Below are 23,673 nucleotides of genomic sequence, written 5' to 3'. Positions count from 1 at the left end.
ACTCTGTGGTTACTTATTGTGGGGACTATCAAAGAGTTCTTAAAAAGCACATTTTGCCCAGTGGAGTTTAGCAGTTACTTGTTTGGTTGAACTTCTACCTTTTCCAGAGAAATTACAAGTGGGGTAGTTAGCAGTAACATATATACAATTAAAACAGTAGTAATACAAGAGTGGAATATAATTGAGGTTCTGTGGTCCTGACCATACATGTTCTGTAATCTAGTGAAAAGAGAAGTTAGTGCTAGAATTATAGGCAAGGTTTCTTGGAAAAAGTGGAACATGAATTTCACTTGGAAGAATGTGGAGGAGTTTTCATGAACTGTTGATGAGAAGGAATGGACTTCTAAGCAAGGAGTGCCTCCCTGAGTAAAGGTGTTTGAGCCCAGTGTAATGAAAGCTGAGAGTAAATACAGTGGGAATCTGAGCACATAGGGAGTGTGGGAAAATATTTTCCAGGCTGAAAGCCAGACCTAGGTTTTTTAACTTGAGTTAATAAGAAGTAGGGGTCCATCTTGGGATTTTGAGCTGTTAAGAAACATTCAAACAAATAGAGAATTTTTATGAGTTTATTTGAGCCAAACTGAAGACACTGCCAGGAAACAAGATCTCAAATTCTCCAGACAATGACAGTTTTGCAGTTTTCCTTTCGCAGCTGGAATTAAGGAGGGAACATATTCACATGAAGGTGGGAGAAAGCCAGGTATGGGATAGTAAACAAGATAATGTGCTCCCTCGAGGGTGGTTTGGTCTCCAAGGGGCCCTAAAAAGAGGATTATGCACCCTGGCCTGGTGGCTCAGTAATTGGAGCATGTATTAATATAGATGCACAAGAGCAATGAACAGGGCTTGCTTAAGGCACAGATAAATGTTTTTATAGGCTTGGGGAGTGACTCCCACCGTGACCTGCTCAGTTAGGAATTTATGATCAGCTCACCTTATGAGGTTACTTTCAGATAGATTTATTACAAAGCCCCTTTTTTATCCACAGAGCAGAGCAGAGCAGCAATCTGTAGAAAGACTGATTCTACGGGTATTTTGAAAGGAAAGGTGTGACACAGGAAGGATTTGGGGACACCCAGATGGATCCCAAAGAGCCTGCAAACTGTGGACTCAGCCTGTTCCTGGATTAAACCAGCAGTTCTGCATGTTCAGAGCTCCTTACTTTTAACCTGCCAGAACTGGTCATTCTTAGGGACATTGAGTTATTAAGAGAAATAAACTAGATGTATAAACAGAATGCCACCTTGCTTTTTTACAGCAAGAAACAAGCAAATGAATGATCATCTGCCTGAGAAATGTGTCATTTCTTTTTCGAGTCAATGTCCAGCTTCATAAGAAGCTTTGATAAGAATGGAATCTGAGCCACATTGTTTAGGCATTCAGTGGCCTCAGAGTCCAGTGTGTCCGCGTCCCATCACCCATCTAGCCTGAAATTAATGCAATTGAGAGGCTTTATGATTGTTATTACCTTGGTGACTCTTTTTTCTAAGCTCCCTTTGATTTGCTCTTTTCCCTACAACTCACCTGGCTGGTTTAGCTACCGCCCTGTCCCTTTGAGTTAATTTGCATATCTCTACCCTAACCTTTACTGTGTGGACTGTAGTGTCAGATGCTAATCTTATATACCTTTTCTCTAAATTCTTAGCAGTGGTGGGAGTTGGGAGAAGGCACCTCACTGTTCCTGTCAGGTATATGTGGGTGATCTGACCATAGTGAATTTGGGAAGGTGATTAGAGGAAGATAGAGCCCAGAAGGGTCAAGCAACTTCTTAAGTGATACATAAGTGGATTAAAAATCATGGTACTGGCTAAGTTTCCTTTCTTTTGCTCACTGTGAGATCCAAAATTTCCCAGCATTACCTCTTTGGATTCAGATTCCTTCTCCTTGGACCCCATCAGTCTCTGTCCTCTAATAGTTCATCAGCAATCCAGGTGTGGCATGACATCCCTCATTAACTGCAGCCTCGGGGGGGGGGGGGGGGGGGTAAGCTGGTCATTTTATCACCACTGACACTCCCCACTGTGCACAGGGCAAAGGCTAGAACAAAGCGCCTTTAAGTTCAGTTATTCTGATTTTTAAAGCAGGATACGCTTTGCTCGTTTTTCACACAAGTAGACACTGACATTAACTTGAGAATATTAAATATGAATGAAACCTTCCCTTTGAACAGCCTATATTAAATTTCATTTCAGCAAAGAAAGGCAGATACAATAACACAGTGGCCGGTGTTAATTGTATGTGAAAGAAATAATACTCTTTGATTAAGTCGAAGCACCGCATCAGTGCTGCCTTAAAGCCATAATAACCGAAATGAAAAACAAAAGGTCCTGCACCTCCCAAAGGAATTTTCCATACTTATGTTATGAATCTGGCCACTCTCCACAATATTGCACTGTAGATGAACGCAGCACTCACAAAGGTGGTATGAAAACAGCTCGGAAGACTTAGACGTTCTGTTCATGTCACCTTGTGGCTGCTTCATTTTGAACTACAAAAGAAAATGTTTACCTCCGTGACCCAGTTCCACCGTGAAGAATTAAACTGGAACCTGGACTCCTGGAACCCAGGGTGAGAGGCAGTATTGTTTCTGGGAAGAACGAAAAATTTCTTAACCTCTTTGTAATTTCATGAGTATGTATGTCCCTTTGAATTTCAAAAATCCACAACAAAAAGGATCAGGACGTTACCTCAAATACCAGAATTCTGTAGATTTCTTATTCAGCTCCCTGTGTTGGATCTTTTGTTTAGCCTGGAAAAGGTGGCCCAGCTTATGTGGTTAAATTTTCCTGATCTTCACTGATTTCAGGGTAGGTTAAAAAGATAGGAGAAATTAGTCGGCAGTCTTTGGGCTTACATGTATATATATATATACACATATATATAGTAATTTTACATATATACGCCACCTTTAAAAAATATATCAGGTAGGGCAGAGGGAGCTACAAAAATACTCAGGACAGTGAATTTTATGAAATTGTCATCAGTGTCCCTTGTAAACATTCAAGAATTCTTGCAGGGGGAATCAGACCAGAGGCAGAAACTTGGTGAGGAAAAGAGCAGGGCCCATCTGATGTGGGTTACAGGTTCCCAGAAATAGCCCCAGCTGCTGGTTCTGGCACCAGGTCCTTTGGCCTTTGCCTGGGGTGCTCCCTTCATATCTCCTACTTGTTCATCCTCTGTTCTCAGGACATCTTCACTTCATGCCAGCCCTGCCTCATCGAGCCATATCATGTTGTTTTAAAATTGCTCATTCATTCACTAAGTCTGGGAGAATTAAAGGGTCCCTGAAGGCAGAAATATCCTGCCTGGCATGTCTGCCTGGCACAGAGTAAATATGTGTTGTTTTGTATAAATTTCCTATTTCCGGTTTGGTTGGGATGAAGGCACCTCAGATTCACCCAACATTCAGTTTTAATAATAAACAGGCTGCTCTGTTGGTTTCTAACTCAAGCTGACTGATGCCCGGTAAGAATCGTGTGGATGAGGCTAACAAGGAGAGGCGTTTTCACATCCTGTTACACCAAGTTCACATGGTGGCATCAGCCACTTGAACAGATGGCTCCCATTGACCAGCCATGTTAATATAACAGAGTGTGGCAGGTTTGCCTGGGCTTGGCCACACAGCCAGTTGATTGAAGTTAATGAAATGATTAGCAGGTCCTCTGCTTTGCCAGGCTTCTGTAGCTAGGGAAGGTTAAAGGCAGCATTCCCAGAGTTTGTGAGCAGCCCCAGCATGGAAGCCGTGTCTGAGAACTGTAAGCTTCACTGTAGCAGACTTGCGGGGGTCTTGGGAGGGCTCGTGGAGGGGACAGCTGGAGGTCTCATGGGACAACCCATTTTGGACTCCTCTTTAACTGCAATGTGCCACACTGGAGAGAACAGAGACCTCAGAGTACAAAGCAGAGTTACGTGACCAATAAAAGAGGTAGCTAAGAAGACACAGCTGCTGGTATGGGCTTAGACGAATGTTCTCCAGGGGTCCGTTTTCAGATAAGCCTGTCACAGAATAAACAGTATGTTAGAGGGCGGCCTTCTAAGACTTGGTGGTTTCTGGACTCTGGGCTGTATCACTAGGATGGTTTGGATGGTTAATCCTGAGTTCTATTTTCAGCCCTTTGGAGTGAAAGCAGGAGCCCATGTGCTTGGCACCAGTTGGGAATTTTCCGTCATCCCACATATAAGGAAGCACTGACCTAACAGAGGAGGCCTGGCCAGTATTCCAGTCATTCCCCATGTCATCACCCGGGACCTGGTTTAGGTGGGGGGCGAAGGGGCATGGTGGCATGAGATCCTTTCCAAGGGAGCCTTTGGGACAGCCTCAGTCCTGGGTGTTCAATAGGGCCTAACAAGGCAGCTGTTGAGATCTGTTAACCACAATGGTTGAAGGGCAGTTTTCTGAGGCAAGGAGTGGAGAGTGAGGTCCCTTTAAGCTCACTTCTCGCCTGAGGAGCAGTGTCCTGCCCTCAGGGCATTGACTCATTCCATGGCAGGGCAGCACCCACCGTTCTGGTTTGACCAGCATGAAACAAAAGGTAACTTCATTGATGCAAAAACTCAGAAATTAGAAAGGTTGATATTTCAAGACCCAGCACTTAAGGAAGATCTGTCACCAAACTGTACAAGCTGGCAGAGCTCGGCCATGCCAGGATCCAAGCAGCAATATAGTCATTCAGAGGCCATCAGAGAGGGTTAGGATTAGGGAAAGCCCATAGGGAAAGCTGAAGAGCTTCCTGCTCAGAAATTACAGCCCCATGCAGGCTACACTGAAATGTCCTGAGAGGCAACAGACAAATCAACACCAAGGACAACTACGAGTCCTTCAGGTGGTAGGTGGGGTGTGAATACAGTCAGGGAGTTTTTCACTGAAACAGTGGTCAGAAGCTGACACTGCTTCGCTCCCATCAGACATGAAAATCTTCATGGTAAGAAGTGTTAGAGCCCATCTGAGGAGCACTGCAGTTGAAACCTTGCTGTTACATCTCTTTAAGCATGGGTGGGAGGGGATAATCTCGGTGTGTTTGTGTGTGATGAAAACTGAATTCTGGGTTAAAACTCCTGCATTTGCCATTTCTTGGCTGGTTACATAACTGTACAGCCCAGTTTTGTTCTCCATAAAGGCAAATAACCCAGGACCCGTTTGACAGAATTTGGAGGATCATGAGGTAAAGGGCTTACCTGGCACAGTGCCTGGCTTGGAGAAAGTGTTTGGGGAAGGTTCATGTCAATATTGACATTTGAGTCATCAGGTTTGTTACTTACCTCGGGAGGCTGACCCTCCTTGCCAAGTCATTTGATGACTGTAGTTTGAAACCTGGTGGGATGGGTCATCCCGCTTCTCACTTGTGTTTCTCCTACAACAAAGATAGTCGGGCAGGCCTGGCCCCGGGTATCAGATTTAGCTTTTCACCAAAGCAATCAAGTCCCAGAGTCTTCGTTGACAGTCTCCACTGTAGTCAGCACTGTCTCGAGCTGAGGCCCACCCTCCTCCCTGCTGAGCACAGTCAGGCCTCTCCTTCCCAAAACCTCTGATTCTCCTGTGGTCGAGGGATTTCTTATGACAGGGAGATCCCCAGGCATGTTAACTTTCCCCTCGAGGCTTCTTTTCCAAGGCTACTACCTGGAGCAGAGGGAAATACGGGCTTTGAGTTAGAAATACAAGTTGGTTTTGTTGTTTCTGTGAGGTCCTGGTTGTTCACTGCCCGACCTCCTCTCAGTTTCTGCCCCTCTCCGCAATCCGAGAGTGAGTATCTTAGTGACGCTTCTGGTCTGATAAGTACGGTGTTTTGATCCCCTGGCTCTGCTTAAGAACTAAGAATTTTAATGTTCAAAATTATTCTTGGTAGTAGAAACAAGTTAGTTTTCTTCTCTAGATTAAGATTATTGTTGGGTAAATACTGAACTTTACCCTCTCCAGAATATCAGCTTTTCTTAGCTAGTAGTACCACGTTGAATGTCAGCTGGACATATTGTATAGAACGAGCATGTAATTCCAGTGACCAGTCTGATTAGAATATGTTCCCTGTTTTATTCTGTCTTTGAACTTAGAGTCAGGGCAGAGGCATGAAGGTGCTTTTAAAAAATTAGATATATATAAATTAATTAATTAATTAATATAAAAAATAAAAAATTAGAAACAGCCCTGCTGGGTGTGGCTCAGTGGTTGAGCGTCAACCTAGGATCCAGGCAATCGGGGTTCAATTCCCGGTCAGGGCACATGCCCAGGTTGCGGGCCCGATCCCCAGTGAGGGGCATGCAAGAGGCAGCAGATTAATGACTCTCTCATCATTGATATTTCTCTCTCTCTCCTTCTCCTTTCCTCTCTCTGAAATCAATAGATATATTTTAAAATAATAATAATAAATTAAAAACAGAGTATAAGATTGGTATAACAATGTTAAATACATTTTGATAGTTAATTTGAAAAGCACCCATTATCTATAGGATGTTATCCAGTTACAAATAAAAGAAAGGAAACAATAGAGTTATAATAACACCTATCCCTTGTAGAGAGCTTTGTAAGTGCCACACACAATTCTAACTACTTCACATATATTAATTTAACCCTCGTGACAACCCTGTGCATTAGGCATGGCATTAGAAGCAGCATTGCTTAAGGATTAGGAAAACACCCTCCCCCCCAAGTGGAGTCTCTAGCCTTTAATTCAGGGGAGGCAAGGATGCTCTCGGCTGGGATCGAAGGAGAGAGCTTCATGAATGAGATGGGGCCCATTGTCCCTCAAAGGATGTATCATTTCTATATTGTTCCTAAGAGAACCATGAGCTAATAACTGTTGGTGCCTGGGACTAAAATAGCTCTCAGTTTACTCTGAAAATAGAGTTTTATTTTGGCATTATGAAATGATGACTTTGCCTAGCAAATGCCTTTTGGATAACCTGAGACCCTCCCTTAACCCAAAGTGATGCATGTGTTACCCAGGTCAAAACACAGCAGACACAGAAACAAGGTTGTAAAAACTGTCTATTCAAATTTGGCACAGGTTCGTTGGAGGTGCTAAAATCAAAGTAAAAGGGAATTAATAAAGAAAGAACATTCACAAGACCTTGATGATCTTCATGTTAGATATTTGGTACACATTTTGCCAGTATCCCCGCTTTAGAAATGCCTGCTTTGGGAGTACATTCTACAGAATGACAGAGGCTTTATATTTTTGGGATCCCTCTCTTGAAGAGAATTTCTATGGCACTTCTTTCTTACTTATTATAGTAGTAATAAAATCATAAGAAAGGTAAATGTTTATGCTGGCTCAATAACAAAGACTATATATGCAGCATTGCTTCAACTACTCTTTTATGTCACAAAATATATTGATTTGCAACCAACTTAGCAGTTATTTAGTTACAAATGATGTTCTTTGCACTAAATGACACTTCAAGTGCGAGATTTCCTCTTATTCCTTCTTTTGATACAGAATTCAACCCAAAACAACTCTGAAGCCTTACGTTTTGTTGTTGGTCTTATTAGAAAGAGAAATGTTTTATGTTATGTTTTGTGCTCATTATTAATTAGGGAGCTGACCGTGCCCGTTTGCATAAAAAGGTAAGTTTAAGAGGACGGTTGGTAAAATAAGCATTTGCCCCTCAGAGCAATATGATGTGGATATTTTCATGGTCCAAAATCTCATAATAGTGATAAGTACCAATGTATAATAATATATGACAGTAAGTTAATGTGAAGGACATAGATATGCAAAGAAGCATTGAAGGATGATCTGTACAAGAGCGATATGGAGAAAAGCACAACCATGGATATTGTTAATAGTATATTGCAAGCTTTGCGCTTTCGGTGTGATCCAAGTGAATGAGTCAGACTTGGCTTTGTAAGTTTCCATATGCTTATATAATGAGAAAATTTTCTTCTCAAGGGTTAGGCTTATAAATATTTGCTTCATATGATTCATTAATTAACCATGTGAAAGTGCTTATCTAGCATAAAACTAGGGGACTTTCGGTGTCCGTTTTGTTTTTTCAGAATGAAAGTGCCCTTGTGAAAGAGAAAGAGCTGTCAATCGAACTTGCAAACATCAGGGATGAAGTTGGTAAGTAGGGCATTGAAAATGAGGAACGTGCAGAATGTCTTTTCCTGATACCTGTAACTGTGTAACAAAAGCAATTATGTCTCATGCAATAAGCCAGAGCAAACCTGCCTAGACAAATGAAGTGGCATACCCCACACAGCAGGGGGCTGTTGCAGCCTTGCAGGGAGCCATAATTTTTACGTCTCTGTGGTTATAAAGACAGCTTCGTAACAATGCACGGTGGAGCTAATCAGACCTTGACTCTGCTTCTCGCAGATGGCAGCCCATCCATCCATCTGTGTTTGTGCTGTGACAAGTAGCCCTCCGTTTAGGCACCCCTTGGGCAGGCAGAGCAGCTGCCAAGAGCAGCAGCCCCGCTGTGGTGGGCTACACGAGGGGCTCTCTGAAAGATGCAGGTGCTCCGTGGCTGCCTGCCATTGTGTGCCCCGCCCCGAAAAACTCTCTGTTATAGCACAGGGTCAATAACACAAATTTGGGTGGATTAAAATCTGAGATTCATGTTGAAACTCCTGCTCTTCTGCTGATAGAATGGTGCTCAGTCTGAGCCATAAGAGACCTCACAAACGGCAGGACAGTCCCCAGACCCCAAGGCTTTCACTTGAAGCCAAAGATCAGCCCAGGTATTTGCTAGCTTCTCTTTCTTGATCCCATTTCCCTCTTGAGGACCTGTTACTCTCTTTCCCCCAGAAGCAGTCAGCAAAGGTGAAATAAACAGCCAGTTCCCCTTGGCCTGCTACTCTTCTCTTTCCAGTCGCATTTGTCTTCCACCCGTGGGGTCCTGGGAACAGTCTGCTCTGTAGGTGTGGTTCCTGCCAAGAGCAAAGGGATCAGAACAGCCCGAGCCATCCCAGCACCTTTCCCTCCAGGCCAACCATGCATGTGGGATTGAGTCTGAAGGCCAGACATTTTGGGAAAACCTGGCCTTGAGGACAGGGTAGTGATGTGCAAACATAACTTTCCCACCCCCTTTCTTTTAACTTAAATTTTTTTTTCTTCACTGTTTTGTGATTTCTTTTCATCAATAGGGGTCAGCAATGGCCTCTTCTCCCCTCTAAGGAGAGTGGGGCCCCTGTGGGTAAGCAGGAAATAACAGTTCTTCCCAGCCTTAGCTGCAGGGAGCCTCCACCTGGGCCACCCTGGGTGGGGAGCCCAGGGACGAACCTGACACAGGTTTTCTGAAAGAGGCTGCCAGGAGTGGCAAGGCAGAGCTTGTGGGGATGCTCTTAGGAAGCCACGGTCCACAGGGCGCATGCTTCTCCATGAAGTGGGTAAGTTCTTGCGTGGTTCCAAGCGTGGCCTTTGGAGGCACGTGACCCATCTGGTCACATAGGGTGAGTGGGCTACCTCTCTGTCCCTTGTTCCCCTTCATAAAGAGGAAAGTCAGATAAAGAAGATACTGGTGAGGAAGGAGCCTGTAAGGGTGACTCTCATAACTATTGGGTTTATAGAGCCTTCCATCCAAAAACGGGAAAATCTTTCACTCTAGGCTGAATCCCTCCCCATAGAGATGCCTACACCCCTCTGGCCAAGGTTCAGGTATGGGGGGGTGCACCCTGACCCAGCTGGATATGGTGGGTCAAACCCACTGCAGCTTCCCTCTATCTTTTCCAGGAGCTCTGAATGCAGCAAGAACCACACAAAGATTACTTTGGGTTTTTTGTATTTAAGTCTTATTTCATTTCTGCATTAGTGCTAAGAATAGAAGCAGAAATCGCCTGCCAAATGAAAAAGCCATGGGTGGGGGGAGGGCGGATGGCCTCGGCAGCCCCACAGCCTGGGCCACTCAGCCCAGCCTCCAGCCCCAGCGGATACTTCAACGGCAAGCACCTGAGCCACTGCAGAGACTGCATTTGTGAGAGAAGAAAGCCAGGGGCATACGGGCTCAACAATAACTAACGTCCATAAATTCTGGTGTCTTGACCTGAAATGTATTCCCTTGAGAGGAAAACAGCATTAAGCTTACAAACCTGACCTGCAGATGCTCATAGACAAAGAGAGATGGTCAAGCCTATCTCTAAATAAAAATTAGGAATTTCTAAAGGTGGTAAATTCAGACATGGCAGAGGGTAAGAAGCTACAAAAAGTAGCTTGTAGCCTGCAGCAGGGCACCTTTCTAAACGGGGGCTAACACGCAGCACCAGTGAAGCCCCAGTGTGCCCCAGCTGGCATGGGTCTGCTGCCACCCAAGTGCAGGAGCACTTTTTTTTCTTTGCACAAGGCACCGTGTGGCCAGCTGTGACCCAGCACTGTGTACCTACCCCTACCAGGGATGGGGAATAAAACTCAACTCATGCCCTCGAGCTTACAACCAGAGGCTCCGTGGAAGAGTGACTCTCTGAGGCGGGCCTTGTCGGATGGCTGAGGTTTGGGTGCATGCGTGTAGGAAGGGGAAGAGCATCGTTACCAAGCACACAGCGAAGCCCGCTGCCCCCACGTGTGTGCCCTGGACCAGTGGCTGCCACGGTCCTTTTCCAGGTATTACTCGGTCTGCACACCTACAAAAAGAAAAGCAGTTAAGCTTTCCATGCTTGACATTTAATAGTTTTAAAACATTCTATGATTCTGATAAATTAGAGTAGGCTACTCTTCCCCTTTGATTATTTGGGTTTTTACCACTTTTTGCTATTATGCAACAACAAATGTACTATTTGCAAATTACTTTTTTCCTCTTCTATTATTTTCCTGGAATATAGTCTCAAAAGTGTGGACCAATAGTTTTGATAGGATTTGACATTTGTTCTAACCTCAGCTGTATGTGAAATGTCCTTGATATTTATTCTGTAAAAATCAAGGTAAAAGATTATGGTGGATTTAATCGCATTGTATATAGAGTTGCCATATAAAGAGAAAATTAAATCAATTTCTCTCTCTCTCCCTCTCTCTCTCTCTCTCTCTCTCTCTCTCACACACACACACACACACACACACACACCCCTGAGAAGAGAGAGATAATGTCCAAACACGTACCAGGGTGTAGTTTGGGATGGAGCTTTTGTGGTTCAAGAGTAGAGTCCTTGTAGAGTGGCTGAAAATTGTTGTCAGTTGTGTTATGTTGTATCCCCTATGGCAGAGGTGGGAAACCATTTTTCTGTCAAGGGCCATTTGAATATTTATAACAGTATTCGCAGGCCATACAAAATAATCAACTGAAAAATTAGCTATCCCCAGCTGGCATGGCTCAGGAGTTGAGCATTGACCTATAATCCAGGAGATCGCAGTTTGATTCCCCAACCATGGTATATGTCTGAGTTGGGGGCTTGATCCCCAGCAGGGGGCGCAAAGGAGCAGCCGATCAGTGACTCTCATCATTGATGTTTCGATCTCTCTCTCTCCCCCTTACTCTCTCTGAAATCAATAAAGACATATATTTTTTAAAAAATTAGCTATGAGAAAAGCTCCTAGATCTATTGAATTTCGAGTCCTGCCTGTGGTTGCCTTGGCACTTGGCAGAGCTAGACCAAATGATTTCTCGGGCCTTCCTGCGGGCCAGACATTCCTCATCCCTGCCCTATGAGGACAGAAATCTCTGGTCATCCCCTTGAAAGCTTCTCATCTTCAAGTCACCCTCCAGGAATGATGGCTCTTGCCTTGTCTTTGGAGTTGGCCTTCACTGGGTCTGTCCCTGGAAAAGCCTTCCCAAGCTCCAGTGGTTGAGGGGTGAAAGGCACAGCAGATCTCTAGGAAACCAGAATCCAGTAACACATCCAGGGAAGGAGAAGCAAAAACGCTAATTAGAGGTTTAATATTTGGTTTTTTATCATACTTTAGAATTTTCCAGAAAATGTAATTCTTGAAATGTGAGCCTTGATTTTTGGATAGTGTCATTCCTCAAATTGGAAGTCAAATACTGAATAAGTGAAGGTTCGCTCTTACGTGTGTAAATGTTGAAATAGATTTATAAGATGTTCTTCCTACAAGCAGATTTCCTTTTGAGACCTTAGGCTTCAAGCTGTTAACTGCATCAGGTGGATGCTTATGATCCTCTCTCCAGCAAAACTGCTGTATTAGAAAATCTGAGCCTAAAAAAATATGAATTAGATGAATTATACGGGACAGAAAGACATATGCAGTGCATAGCTAGGTTCAGATGGAGCCTCTGGCTTACACTCCTTGGTGGCCCTGGTGTTCCCCAGCCAGCCAGAAGTCCTGTTGAGATGTACATGCAGACTTGAGCTGGACCAGCACTAACTCCACTACACGCCTCCTGCCAGATTCCTTCCTCCAGGATGCTCACAACTACGACTACCTGAATTTGGTGTGAAATTTCCTCTTGTCTTTAAAGTTCTTAGTCACCCAACTATCCTCCTCCTGGTCTTATTTACCTGCCACTGCCCCCAGTCCCCAAAGCTGATGGACAAGGCTGTCTTCTGTTTTCATATGTGGTTTCTGTCACCCTCTCTACCCCCTTCCTCTTTTGAATTTGTTACAACCTGTACTCTGACTTCCCACCCCAAGCCAGGTCCATTGGGTTTTTATCTTTCTGCCAGCTTCAGACTTAACATGGACTTTTCTTTTTATCTCTGCTGAACACTTTAAAAACACTTAGCATGAGCCTTGGTCAGTGTTTCTCAGTGGTTAGAGCATCGGCCCGAACACCAAAAGGTTGATGGTTCAATGCCCAGTCAAGGGCATATCCCTGGGTTGCAGGTTTGATCCCTGCCCCAGTCGGGGCATGTGCAGGAAGCAGCTAATCGAAGTGTCTCTCTCACATCAATGTTTCTTCCCCCGCCCCCCCCCCCCCGGCCTTCCAGTGTTTCTAAAATTAATGGAAAATATATCCTCAAGATTAAAACAAACAAAAACCACTTAGCATGAAATATAGTTTTAAAACAGAAAGCAGTTTTGAACAAAGTATTCATTCTGGCAGTTTCTGGGTATTATACAGAAAGCTAAATGGTTAAATCCACATTTTGATTAAAGTCAGTCTATTGAAACAAAGCAAAAAAAAACACACACACAAAAAACCCAAAAAACCTGGATGTTCTATAATATAAAATAAGAGATATTAAAGAATTCTGAAAGCTTCGAAATGAAGGTACGCTAGGAATCTCCGTTTGAGGCAATACACCACAAATTGTTGTTTATTATGTTTGTAAGTTACTAACTAGAATGGATTTTTAAATTTATTCTCATTTATAACTAGCAACCCACACATACACACAAGCACCTCTGTAAGTATATTTGTGAGATGATTTTACCTTTCGGGGTTATACATATAATTTGTCTTCCAATTTTATGATCATAACTCCTTATTTTATTTATTCATTCCAACAACTCAATGAAGTAGGTGTTGGTATCTTTATTTTATGGTAAGTTGAGGCTCAGATAGATTAAGCAACTTCTCTAGGAGCATACAGCTGGTATGGGACAGAATTGGATCTTAACCCAAGTCTAGGTCTTCTACACACAGTATGTATGTTTTCCATGGCATCCCATCTCCACCACCAAATTATTTTTATAATTTTTAATTTAGTAAATTGAAAAATCAGATAAATAAAATAGCCTTTTCTCCCAATTCTATATGACTTTGACACAAAACAATAAAAGATGTTGGTATGACTCTGTCCAAACATGGAGTAGAGTGTGATTATATAACACTTATGATGTTAACTGATCCTAGACTAATCCATTAGGGTTGGGTTCAGGGACAAAAAACAAACTCTATGAATAGTGGTAGCTTAATCAAGGTACATTTTTATTTCTCTCATAAAAGTCAAGAGGAACACCCAGGGGCAGCTATGGTTCTGCTCCACAGAGTGCACAGGGGCCTAGGCTTCTTACAGCTCCCTGTTTCACCGCCCAAGACTGTGGCCCTTTTCCTCATGGTCCAGTGGGGCAGTGGTGCTACAGTCATCACGTCTGTATTTAAGCTAGTAGGATGGAGGAAGGAATGAACAAAGAAACAGAGCTCTCTATGGGGGAAAGTTTCCAGGAACTACAGTTCATCTTAGATCTCATTGACCAGAACTAAGTCACAAGGCAAATTTCATCAAAAAGGAGACTGGGAAATGTGCTCTAATATCGTGCCCAGATATTATTGTATTGCTTTGGAAGAGGGGGAGAATGAAATGGGAGGCTACCAGCAGCCTGTGCTATTGGGCCAGAATTGCCCTGTCATAAGTTGGGGAGAATAGTTCTGTCACACTCTGTGATGAGAGCAAAGGATCTAGCAGAGTATTTGGCAGAATAGAGGGGGATTAATATGTATTAATTCCCTTATCTCAAATTAGATTCTTCTATCTCCCTTTCTCCCGTAGCTTTAAAAAAGCTGAGTCAAGATGCAAAAACTAAGAAGACACCCCAGAAAAAAATAACTAATCTTGGGGTCATAAAAATAATGGACATTTCCTGATTTATAAAAATATCTCTTCTAAGGGCACCAGTTAAACCCACTTCAACTATAACAACAGATAACTTTAAAGTAAAGGGATAGGAAAAAAAGATGTACTATGCTAACACCAATCAAAAGAAAAATTGGAGTGTCTATGTTAATGTCACACAAAGTAAACTTTAGATCTGTAATATTACTAGGAATGTAGATGGCCATTACATAATGATAAAGGAATCAGTTTCCTGAAGATACATAACAATACTAAATATCTATGTACCTAATGATATAGCTTCAAATCACATGAAGCAAAAACTGGTAGAACTAAAATGAGAAATAGACAAACTCACAATTATGATTGGAGACTTCAGCTTTCCTCTCTCAGTATCAATAGAACAAGCAGGCAGAAAGTCAGGAAGGATATAAAAGACCTGAACAGTAGTATCAACCAACTTGACCTGATTGACATTTAGAGCAGTCCATCCAACAACAGCATCCTTTTCAAATGCACACAGAACATTTGAGCAACATAGACCATATTTTGAACCATAAGACAAATCTCAGGTAATATAAAAAAATTGAAATCATACAGAATGTTTATACCTCTATAACAGAATTAGACTATAAATCAATAATATGAAAATACCTGGAAGACTCCAAGCATTTGGAAATTAACATAATTTTAACCAATACTTGGTTCAAAGAGGAAACCCCAAGGCAAAGTAGAAAATATGCTGACTTGAGTAAAAATAGAAACACAACATATCAAAATCTGTGGAACGCAAAATTCTCTCTGATCAGCAGAGTTGAATCTTGTCATTCAGTTGTGCAACAGCACTGGTGGAGGTGGTGAGGGGCAGGGAGGGTGCAATACCTCTGTTGTGGGGAGACAGGGAGTGTTATTTAAAAGAAGGTGTGATCTAGTAGGTTTAGTCTGTTGTCAGAAATCTGAGAGTGACAGTGTAGCTTCAAACATACTGCCTTCCTCTCAGGATTGACCACTCAGCATGACTAGGTCTGGGAATTACCTGCCTCTCCCACAGGGAAACGATATTTGTTCTAAGCTGGAAAAAATTCAATCCAGTGATGTCGACTGCCATGATTAGATTTATTTCAGTAAATGTAATTTCTGAAGTCATTTTAGTTTCTATCCCGAACAAGCGCTCACCCATGCACAGTAACATCAAAACTACAAACTCCCTTAAATGTATCAGAGCCTGGGTGCGGTTGCCATGGGAAATACATTATCAGTTACAAGTCTATAAAACTGCTACTCTCTTTGAGATAATGATTTATTCCAATTGGCAGCAACACATTTTTTGATATTTATAAAATTCTTTGATGTCTATAAGCATGGCTCATTTTAGTTATTTTATGTGGAGATATCTTTTTTGTGATCCTCCTAAATATTTATTCCTATGTGAATAAGGATAGTTTTGCCTTCTGATATATGTTAATATTGATATTTTTAAATCTGTGGGTTTTATCCTTAACTAACCTGACTGAATTGATTGCTAGAATAACTCAGGATACCAAGGGCTGCCACTAACTTATTCTGAGGACAAGCAGCTTCTTGAAATTCCAAGTCAGCTGCCTCCATAAAATGGTGACTCATAACTCTACAGTGATGTACAGTTTACAAGGTCTTTTCACATATTATTTCACTTGATCCTGACAACAACCCTAGGAGAAAGGTAAGCTAGATAATACCACCACCACCTTAATGATGAATAAATCATGTTTATAGAGAGTAAAAGCAAACCCTATGTCTTATAACTGTGAGGAATCGCAGAGCTGGGTCCTTATCTCATTCCACCATGACCATGTGCTGCCCTCCTTTTGTAAGGTCTCAACTGGTGTCTCAGGAAGATAATAAAAAGCAAGAGAAAGACATGAGATGCTATACACATCTAACTCGAAAACTGCTGAAGAGCATCTTGCAAAATATGTATTTTCAATGACAATCACACACAAATTATGCAGATACAGTCGCCTCCCCTTGTGAGTGTCTCATGTACATGGATCCCCTTTTATTTTTCTTTGTATCTTGAGCCCCGGCCCAGGGCTGAGCACATTGAATGTGGAACATTTACTGCTTCATTTTATAAACATGAGTGAACCAGGAGACATACCCATTAGTGTGCCAGGAGTAACAGGGACGTGACACAGTCTCTGACCTCAGGGCACACTTGTGTGTTGGAGAGATGGACACATAACCAGATAATTTAAGGTACTGGAGGTCTAGGAGTTCAGAGGAGGGTTTGTAACCCAGTCAGGGTTACATCTGATTCTTCTTGTCTAATGCCATTACGAATTATTATTATTCATTCAGATAGCCACAGATAGCACCAAGGGCATGTGCAGGTATTCACAAGTACTGTCAATCTGTTTGCTTAATTTGGCAGTTTATTTGAACAAAATAATATGTAAATTGCAATATATGCTTGTGTAATATGCAGGACACTTTTTTTTCTACCGAAATTGTAGTCTTTCAGCCAAATGTCAGGTCTTTGGGAAGTTAATTCTGGTGAAAAAGATGATAACTAGACCAGTTCTGCATTGCAAGTAACTGTGTAAAGACTTAAATTTCAGCAATAATGATTCTGGTCGTCATCTCAGAGCTCCTTAAAACAACTATTTTCTTAAAAGAAAAAACAAAAACAGCTGGTGATGAAGCATGTAGTGAGAGTGTAGTTAATCTGATAATGGTTCCAGATGGAGAGACCAGGCAGGCAGCAAAGTGTGGGTGTTGACCTTGGCGGAGTCATTGTGGTCCAGCTTCTTTTGTTTTTGTCATTAGTACACCAAGAGTGGCTCTGTCAAGGAAACATCTTTTAACTGTGTTTACTACAGCCTGATGTAGAAAATGAAAATACCGATTTGTTAATTTATAATGAGAAATAGATCTCCTTATAGGCAGATCTACCTAGAAAGCTAAAATTGTAATCAGAAGACTGCTTAGTGGTCCAAAATCAACCATGTGCTGTAAATAATAATGTCATTTTACTGAGGTAGCTTTGGGCAGCCATCTGCATGACTTGCTTTTCTAGGACCTTAATTCTTAGGGATCCCCTTGGGAGGAGATGGAAGCCTGTTAGAACCACCTGGATGCTCTTACCAACTACCCATGTCCAGACTTCTGCTTCCAGCCATAATAGAGTAACTCGGACTCTACACAGCTGTGAAACAGACAAAATATATGAGGCAGCTGTTTTTAAGCATTGGCAACGGACACCACAGACCTGTTACTCTTATGAAAAGGGACGCACACTAAGTGAGTTCCACGTTAGCCCCAGCTCTCTGCCCGGGGCCGCTTACCAGACCATGGCACAGAGAAATGCTTTAGGAAATAACCACCATCTCGCTGATCTGAAGAAGCAGATAGCAGAGTTCAAGGTGATTAAAGTAATTGTGGGGCCAACCACTAAAGAGGAGTAGCTGAGCAGAGCAGGGCCCTAGGAATTTGCAAGGGGTCGGGGAGTCCCCCTTGTTCTTAGATGAGGGGTGGGCTGTGCACAGAGAGGCCAGACAGAGGGCGGCTGCTGCAGGACTGTGAGCTGGATGGAGGTACCAGAAGTGCAATGCCAGGAGGTGGGATTCCAGAGCAGCTGGGGTGGAGAGATCTATCTCCCTGAGCACCTTGAGCAATCAGTTAAGACATGAGAAAGGCCAGGGATAAGGAAGGGAGATAATGACCTAGAATAGGGCCTCTCTAGGACTAAAGAAAAACTGACCCCAGCAAAGACTAAAACCACACCAGACAGAATCAAAGGAATCCAGCGACTTACCTGCCTGTCAACAAATCCAATACATGTTAAAGAAAGACATCAAATACAAACTTCCTACAATGTATCATCCACAATGTTGAACATATAATTTTTAAAAATTAGACATGCAGAGAAGCAGGACCCATAATGAAGGAAAAAAGAAGTCAGTTGAGACAGGTATTGAAATAACCCAGACGTTGCAACTAGTAGCTAAGAAAATTTAAAAACCATTATGAACATATTCAACCACTCCTAGAAAAAGAGGAACATAATGAGTAAACAGGGAAATTAAAACTATAAAAAAGAACCTAATGGAAATGTTAGAACCCAAAGTAGGATCTCTGCAATGAAAACTCACTGGATGGGCTTTACAACAGATTGGAGACTGCAGAAGAAAAGGTCATCAACAGACATCTAATCAAAAGAACAGAGGGGGAAAATTATTTTTTAAAAATGAACAGAGTATCAGTGACCCGCAGGACTACATTAAGCAGTCTAATAGATGCGTAATTGGATTGACAGAAAGAGAAGAGAGAGATTGGGGAGAAAAAATATTTGAAAAAAAATGATAGCCAAAACATTGCAAATTTTTGGCTTTAATAGAGCAACCTGCAGACCCACAAAACTCAGTGAACCTCAAACAGGATAAATACTAGACGAATCACACCTGAGCGCATCATAGTCAAACTGCTGAAAAGCAAAATTGAAGATAAAATATTAAAAGCAACGAGATAAGCCCTGGCCAGTGTGACTCAGGTTGGTTGGGTTTTGTCCCATGCACTGAAGGGCTGCAGGTTTGATTCTAGTCAGAGCACATATCTAGGTTGCGGGCTTGACCCCGGGTGGGGGGCGTGCAGGAGGCAGCCAGTCAATGTTTCGATCTCACATCAAAGTTTCTCTCTCTTTTTCTCTCCCTCTCCCTTCCTCTCTTTCTAAAATCAGTAAAAGTAGTTTTTTAAAGCAACCAGATAAAGACATTATATACAGGGGACACAGATGTGAATGACAGTTAACGCCATCAGAAACACACTGGAGGCAGTGGAATGAAGTTTTTAAAGCGCTATAAAAGGGGGGAAATGTCAACCTGGAACTCTACATTCAAAGAAAATATCCTTTTAAAATGATAGAGACTTAGATCTATAGGAAAGAATTAAGATGATCAAAATGGCAGATATATGGAGAAATAATATAAAAGACTATTTTGCAGTTTTAAAAAATTGGTGATCTTTGACTGTGAATACATCAATGTAATTACCACCCAAACAAGATATCGGACATTTACATCTCTCCAGAAAGTTCCCTCATGCCTCTTTCCAGGCAATTCTACATACTCCTTAGTCTAACCACTTTCTTATTTCCTGCACCACAGATTAGTTTTGCCTGTTCTTGGGTTTCATATGAATGGGATTAGAAAGTGTAGAATCTTTTGCATCTGGATGCTTTTGTTCCGCATAAGAGATTCATCCATGTTGCTGAGTGTATCAGTAGTAGTCTGTTCCTTTTTTATTTTTGACTTGTGTTCTATCTGCATGAATATACCAAAATTTATTTATCTGCTGATGGACATTTGGGCTCTTTCCATTTTTTCGCTGTTATGAATATCCTTGCACAAGTCTTCTTATGGAAAGAGATGTTTTCATTTCTCTCATGTAAATGCCTACATGAGAAATTACTGGGTCAGAAGACAGATGTGAGTTTAACATTAGGGGACACTGCCAAATAGTTCTCAAAATGGTTGTTCCATTTTGCATTGTCCCCAACAGTGTTTGAGAATTCCAGTCTCTCCATATGCTTGCCAACATTCGGTATTATCAGTAATGTTGTTGCTGTTATTGTTTTATCCATCCTCATAGGTGTGAGGGATATCTCATTATGGTTTTTGTTTTTTTTTATTATTCTTTTATTATTATTATTTAAAATATTACAAATGTCCCTTTATCTCCCCAATAACCCATTCCACCCCATCCCATCCCCCTCCCCAGTCCCTCTCCACACCATTGTCCGTGTCCTTGGGTTGTGCATATATGCATATAAATTCTTTGGTTACTCTCCCCCCTCCCCCGCCCTCCTCCCTCTCTCTGACATTCGTCAGTCTGATCTCATTATGGTTTTAATTTGCATTTCCCTGGTCATTGGTGACGCTGAGCTCTTCTTATGTGCTAACTAGCTATTTGGATGTCTCTTTTTGTGAATGTCTTTTGCCCATTTTTTATTGTGCTGTTTTTCTTTTGACTGAGTGGCAAGTGCTCCTTCACCTGGGCACAGGCTCTCTCAGGTTTGCCACAGCCCTACCTGGCCCACCTGCTCTTTCCTCTAAATGCCAGCACCTAAGACAGACTCTGATGGCCAAGTCATGAACAGGAAAATTGGAAGTACATCTGTTGGTAAAATATGAAAATTGTCACAAGCACTGTTCTGAAGAGAATGTTGAATACCTATTCTGCCTAAGCACCCCAGATGTTTTATTCAGGTATGAGAAAGCTGTAAGCACAAACCCAGAGAATTTATAGTCAGTTGGAAAAACAGGTGTGTTAACAAATATTTGTAACATAAAATTGAAGTAAGTGTCTCTCTCCTTCAAGTGGCTGTCCTAGATGTTGTCCTAGGCTATTTTTCCTCTCATTTTTCATGATCTCTGTCGATCTCATCTACCTCCATGACTTTACCACCTAAGCCACTCCCTCCCAAAGCCACATCCCTAGCCCTGGTCTCTCTTGAGGTCATCTCTTGGTGAACCACAGGCAATAGAACTCTTCATGGTGAAACAGTTTTATTTCCACCCACTGAACACTCCCCACCTCAGAGCAAAACAAAACAAAATCTCTGCTTCTCCTATATACCTCAAATAGTTCAAGTACAAGTTAAGCTGCTGTAACAAAGAGGTTCTGAATGTATAGAGTTTATATATGGCATAAATAAGATAGAGGGATATTTGTCTTTCATGTAATAGTTCAAAAATGAGAGGCCCAGGGATGGCCATGCATCTCTGCTCCACTGTTCCCAAAGCCTCTGTCCCTGCCTGTGGGTTTGAGGCTGATGTGGGCAGGCGCACGTTTCAGCCTGAGGGAAAGAGAGGGAGAGCAAGCGGAGGGCAAGCCGCTTCCTTACAGAATTGGATTCAGATGTCCCCGTGGCTCTGCTTCACATCCTGTTGACACAAGCAGAGTCACAGGGCCACAAGAAGCTACTAGGGAGGCTGGAAGATGGAGTCTCCAGCAGGGCAGCCATTTGAGTTGCAACTTGAAGAATACTATCAATAAAAGACAGAAAAGGAGATGGGAGACAGATAGCAGGCTCAACCACCATCTTTAGCTCAGTTATTGATCCCACAATCCACAGAGTAAACTGACCCAGAGAGCTGGGGGTCATCATCGACCCCACCTCTCCCTCTTCTTCATGCTCGATGTCCAGTGAGTCACCAGGTCCCATTGGTTAGAATTTGGAAGTCTGTCCTGATTCTGTGCTCTCCTCATTCATGTAGTGACTTAGTCTCTCCTTTTACCAAAACCTCCTCACTAGTCCCTTTACCTCTCCTCTTGCCCCTAGGCCCATCCTCTGTCACTTAGGCGATTAAAATCCATCAGAAACCAGAAGCATGTCTGCCTGTGACAAGAACGTGGTTGTCCCTAGCTAGGGGGTCTAGGTGGGAGGGGAAGTTACTGCTCACCACATTCCTTTCCACTTTGCTTGGGGTTTTTTTCCACATGCAGAAAATAAAAATCAAAACACTATGATAAAGAAAGATCCTTAAATGGCTTTATATCATTCTTAGGATAAGTAGAATTCAAACATTTTGGCATGCTGTGGTGGGACTGCCGTCTGCCTGCCCAGACGCACCCCTGCTGCCCCCACTCTACAGCCTCCGCAGGAGTTCTGCCCACTCCCCGGCTCCTCCTGAAGTGGACTCTCCCTCTCCCCACCCGCCAGCCTCCCCAAGCTTCCTGCAAAACTAAAGTTGGCCATCACCTCCTTAATGCCCTAGCAGGGCCATTCGCCTTAGAGGAATGCCTGCTTCATAGCCTTTCTCTGCTTCTCTGCTTCCATACACATAGTGTCATAGCAGTTGTCACATTGCTGTCATCGTCCATTTATCCATCTGATTCTCCCTTCCTGCCAGCAGACCAAGGCCCCTCAGGGGTTGGGCTGTGCTTAGGAGTCAAGGTTTGTTTCCTGAATCCCTTGTGCAAGAGGTGGTATTCCAGGGACTTAAGGCCACAGGGGGAAAATTATTTGGGAAGACAGAGCTTATAAGAAAAACTCTTAAAAACACTTTTGTACTTATTAAAATAAAATAATACAGCAGATTAAATAAAGATAATTTTATGCCATTTTGTACATTTAAATTAATTTATGTTTCCATCCCTTACTCACTAGAGGTACTCCAGGCTCTCCTGCCCTGGGATTTTCCCCAGATGCTTGAGGACTACGCATATATCATTCATAATGAAAGCTGCATGTATTGCATGCCTACGAGATGTCTGGAAGTGTAAATACATGGCTTCTAATTCTCCCAATAACCCTGCTACAAATTAGCTTGTATTACGGATGGGAATATGGAGGCTCAGAAAAACTGTTGTTGAGTTGCCCAACGTCATGAGCTGTCCAACAGGCATTTGAACGGAGGGCCCTGCCTGTTTTTCCTATAAGCGCTCTGCCTCTCATGCCTGCTCAGAGACAGTGCTTTTGTTTTGTTCTGTTTTAATGTCTGCCTCTCTGTCCAAAAGGTAGTGGTTCCCCTATTATGACCAGGCCTGTTGGTGACCCCTTGACCCAGAGCGGCCCTAATGCTCAGGCATCAGCTCCTCATTCTTGTGTCTCAGCTCCCTGCCCCCAACAGCTCAGAATTTAGGTCCAAATTTACTTTTATTCAGTTTATCGCACCCATCAAAACGTCAATGCAAACGCCTCTATTTCTTCTCTGCTGTCCGCTCTGTTTCCCTTTTCTATCCCCAAACCCTGTTTCTTCTTCAATTATCCTGGCAAGGGGAGCTCATGAGGGCTTCATTTGTCAGTGAAGTGGAGCCACAAAGGACCCAGGAAGGAGAGAATGATTGTGAGCAGTGCCAGCCTCCTTTCTGACCGGGGTGCATGATGGGGCCAGAGGGCCAGGGTGTCACCATATATATATATATGACTCCAACTAAAAGGTGAGGATGGGAAGCCACACACAGGAACCTTGAAGGAAATTCAGTGTCCTGGGACTTGAACTCTCCAGAAAGACACACCCTCAGAGCTAAGTCTGCACACGCAGGCACCGTGTGGGCACTGGGAGCGCACACCAGCTGAGAGAGAGCAGGTAGGCCTAGAATTCAGAGCGGCAGCAACAGCAGGTCCTGTGGTCAGTGACAGACACTGTCTGCCCTGTGCTCCAGACGCAGGCTGTGAAGGCGGCTGGTCCTCTGCACACCAGGGGAGATGGGGCTCTGGGGGCTTGAGCACTGAGCACGAGGGCCTTTCGATGCACACAGTGGTCTGTGGACCAGCTGGGGCTTGTCCTAAATGCACACCCTCAGGCTCCACC

At 42.9% G+C, this 23,673-nt stretch overlaps 1 protein-coding gene across 3 annotated transcripts in view; it reads left to right on the top strand.

Moving 5' to 3' along the window:
* The window catches only part of MTUS2 (microtubule associated scaffold protein 2), a 504,165-nt gene that overhangs the window by 452,087 nt on the left and 28,405 nt on the right, over positions 1 to 23,673 (top strand). For all 3 annotated transcript variants that reach the window (XM_081129726.1, XM_081129725.1, XM_081129724.1), the window contains one exon: positions 7,991 to 8,057. In XM_081129726.1, coding sequence (XP_080985852.1) covers positions 7,991 to 8,057 — 67 coding nt within the window. The remainder of the gene's footprint in view (positions 1 to 7,990; positions 8,058 to 23,673) is intronic.

The sequence above is a fragment of the Miniopterus schreibersii genome, assembly GCF_964146895.1.
Source record: "Miniopterus schreibersii genome assembly, chromosome: 2".
NCBI classification, from domain to species: Eukaryota; Metazoa; Chordata; class Mammalia; order Chiroptera; family Miniopteridae; genus Miniopterus; species Miniopterus schreibersii.
The sequence above is the reverse complement of the archived record's forward strand: the minus strand, read 5'-3'. Positions and strand labels throughout refer to the sequence as shown.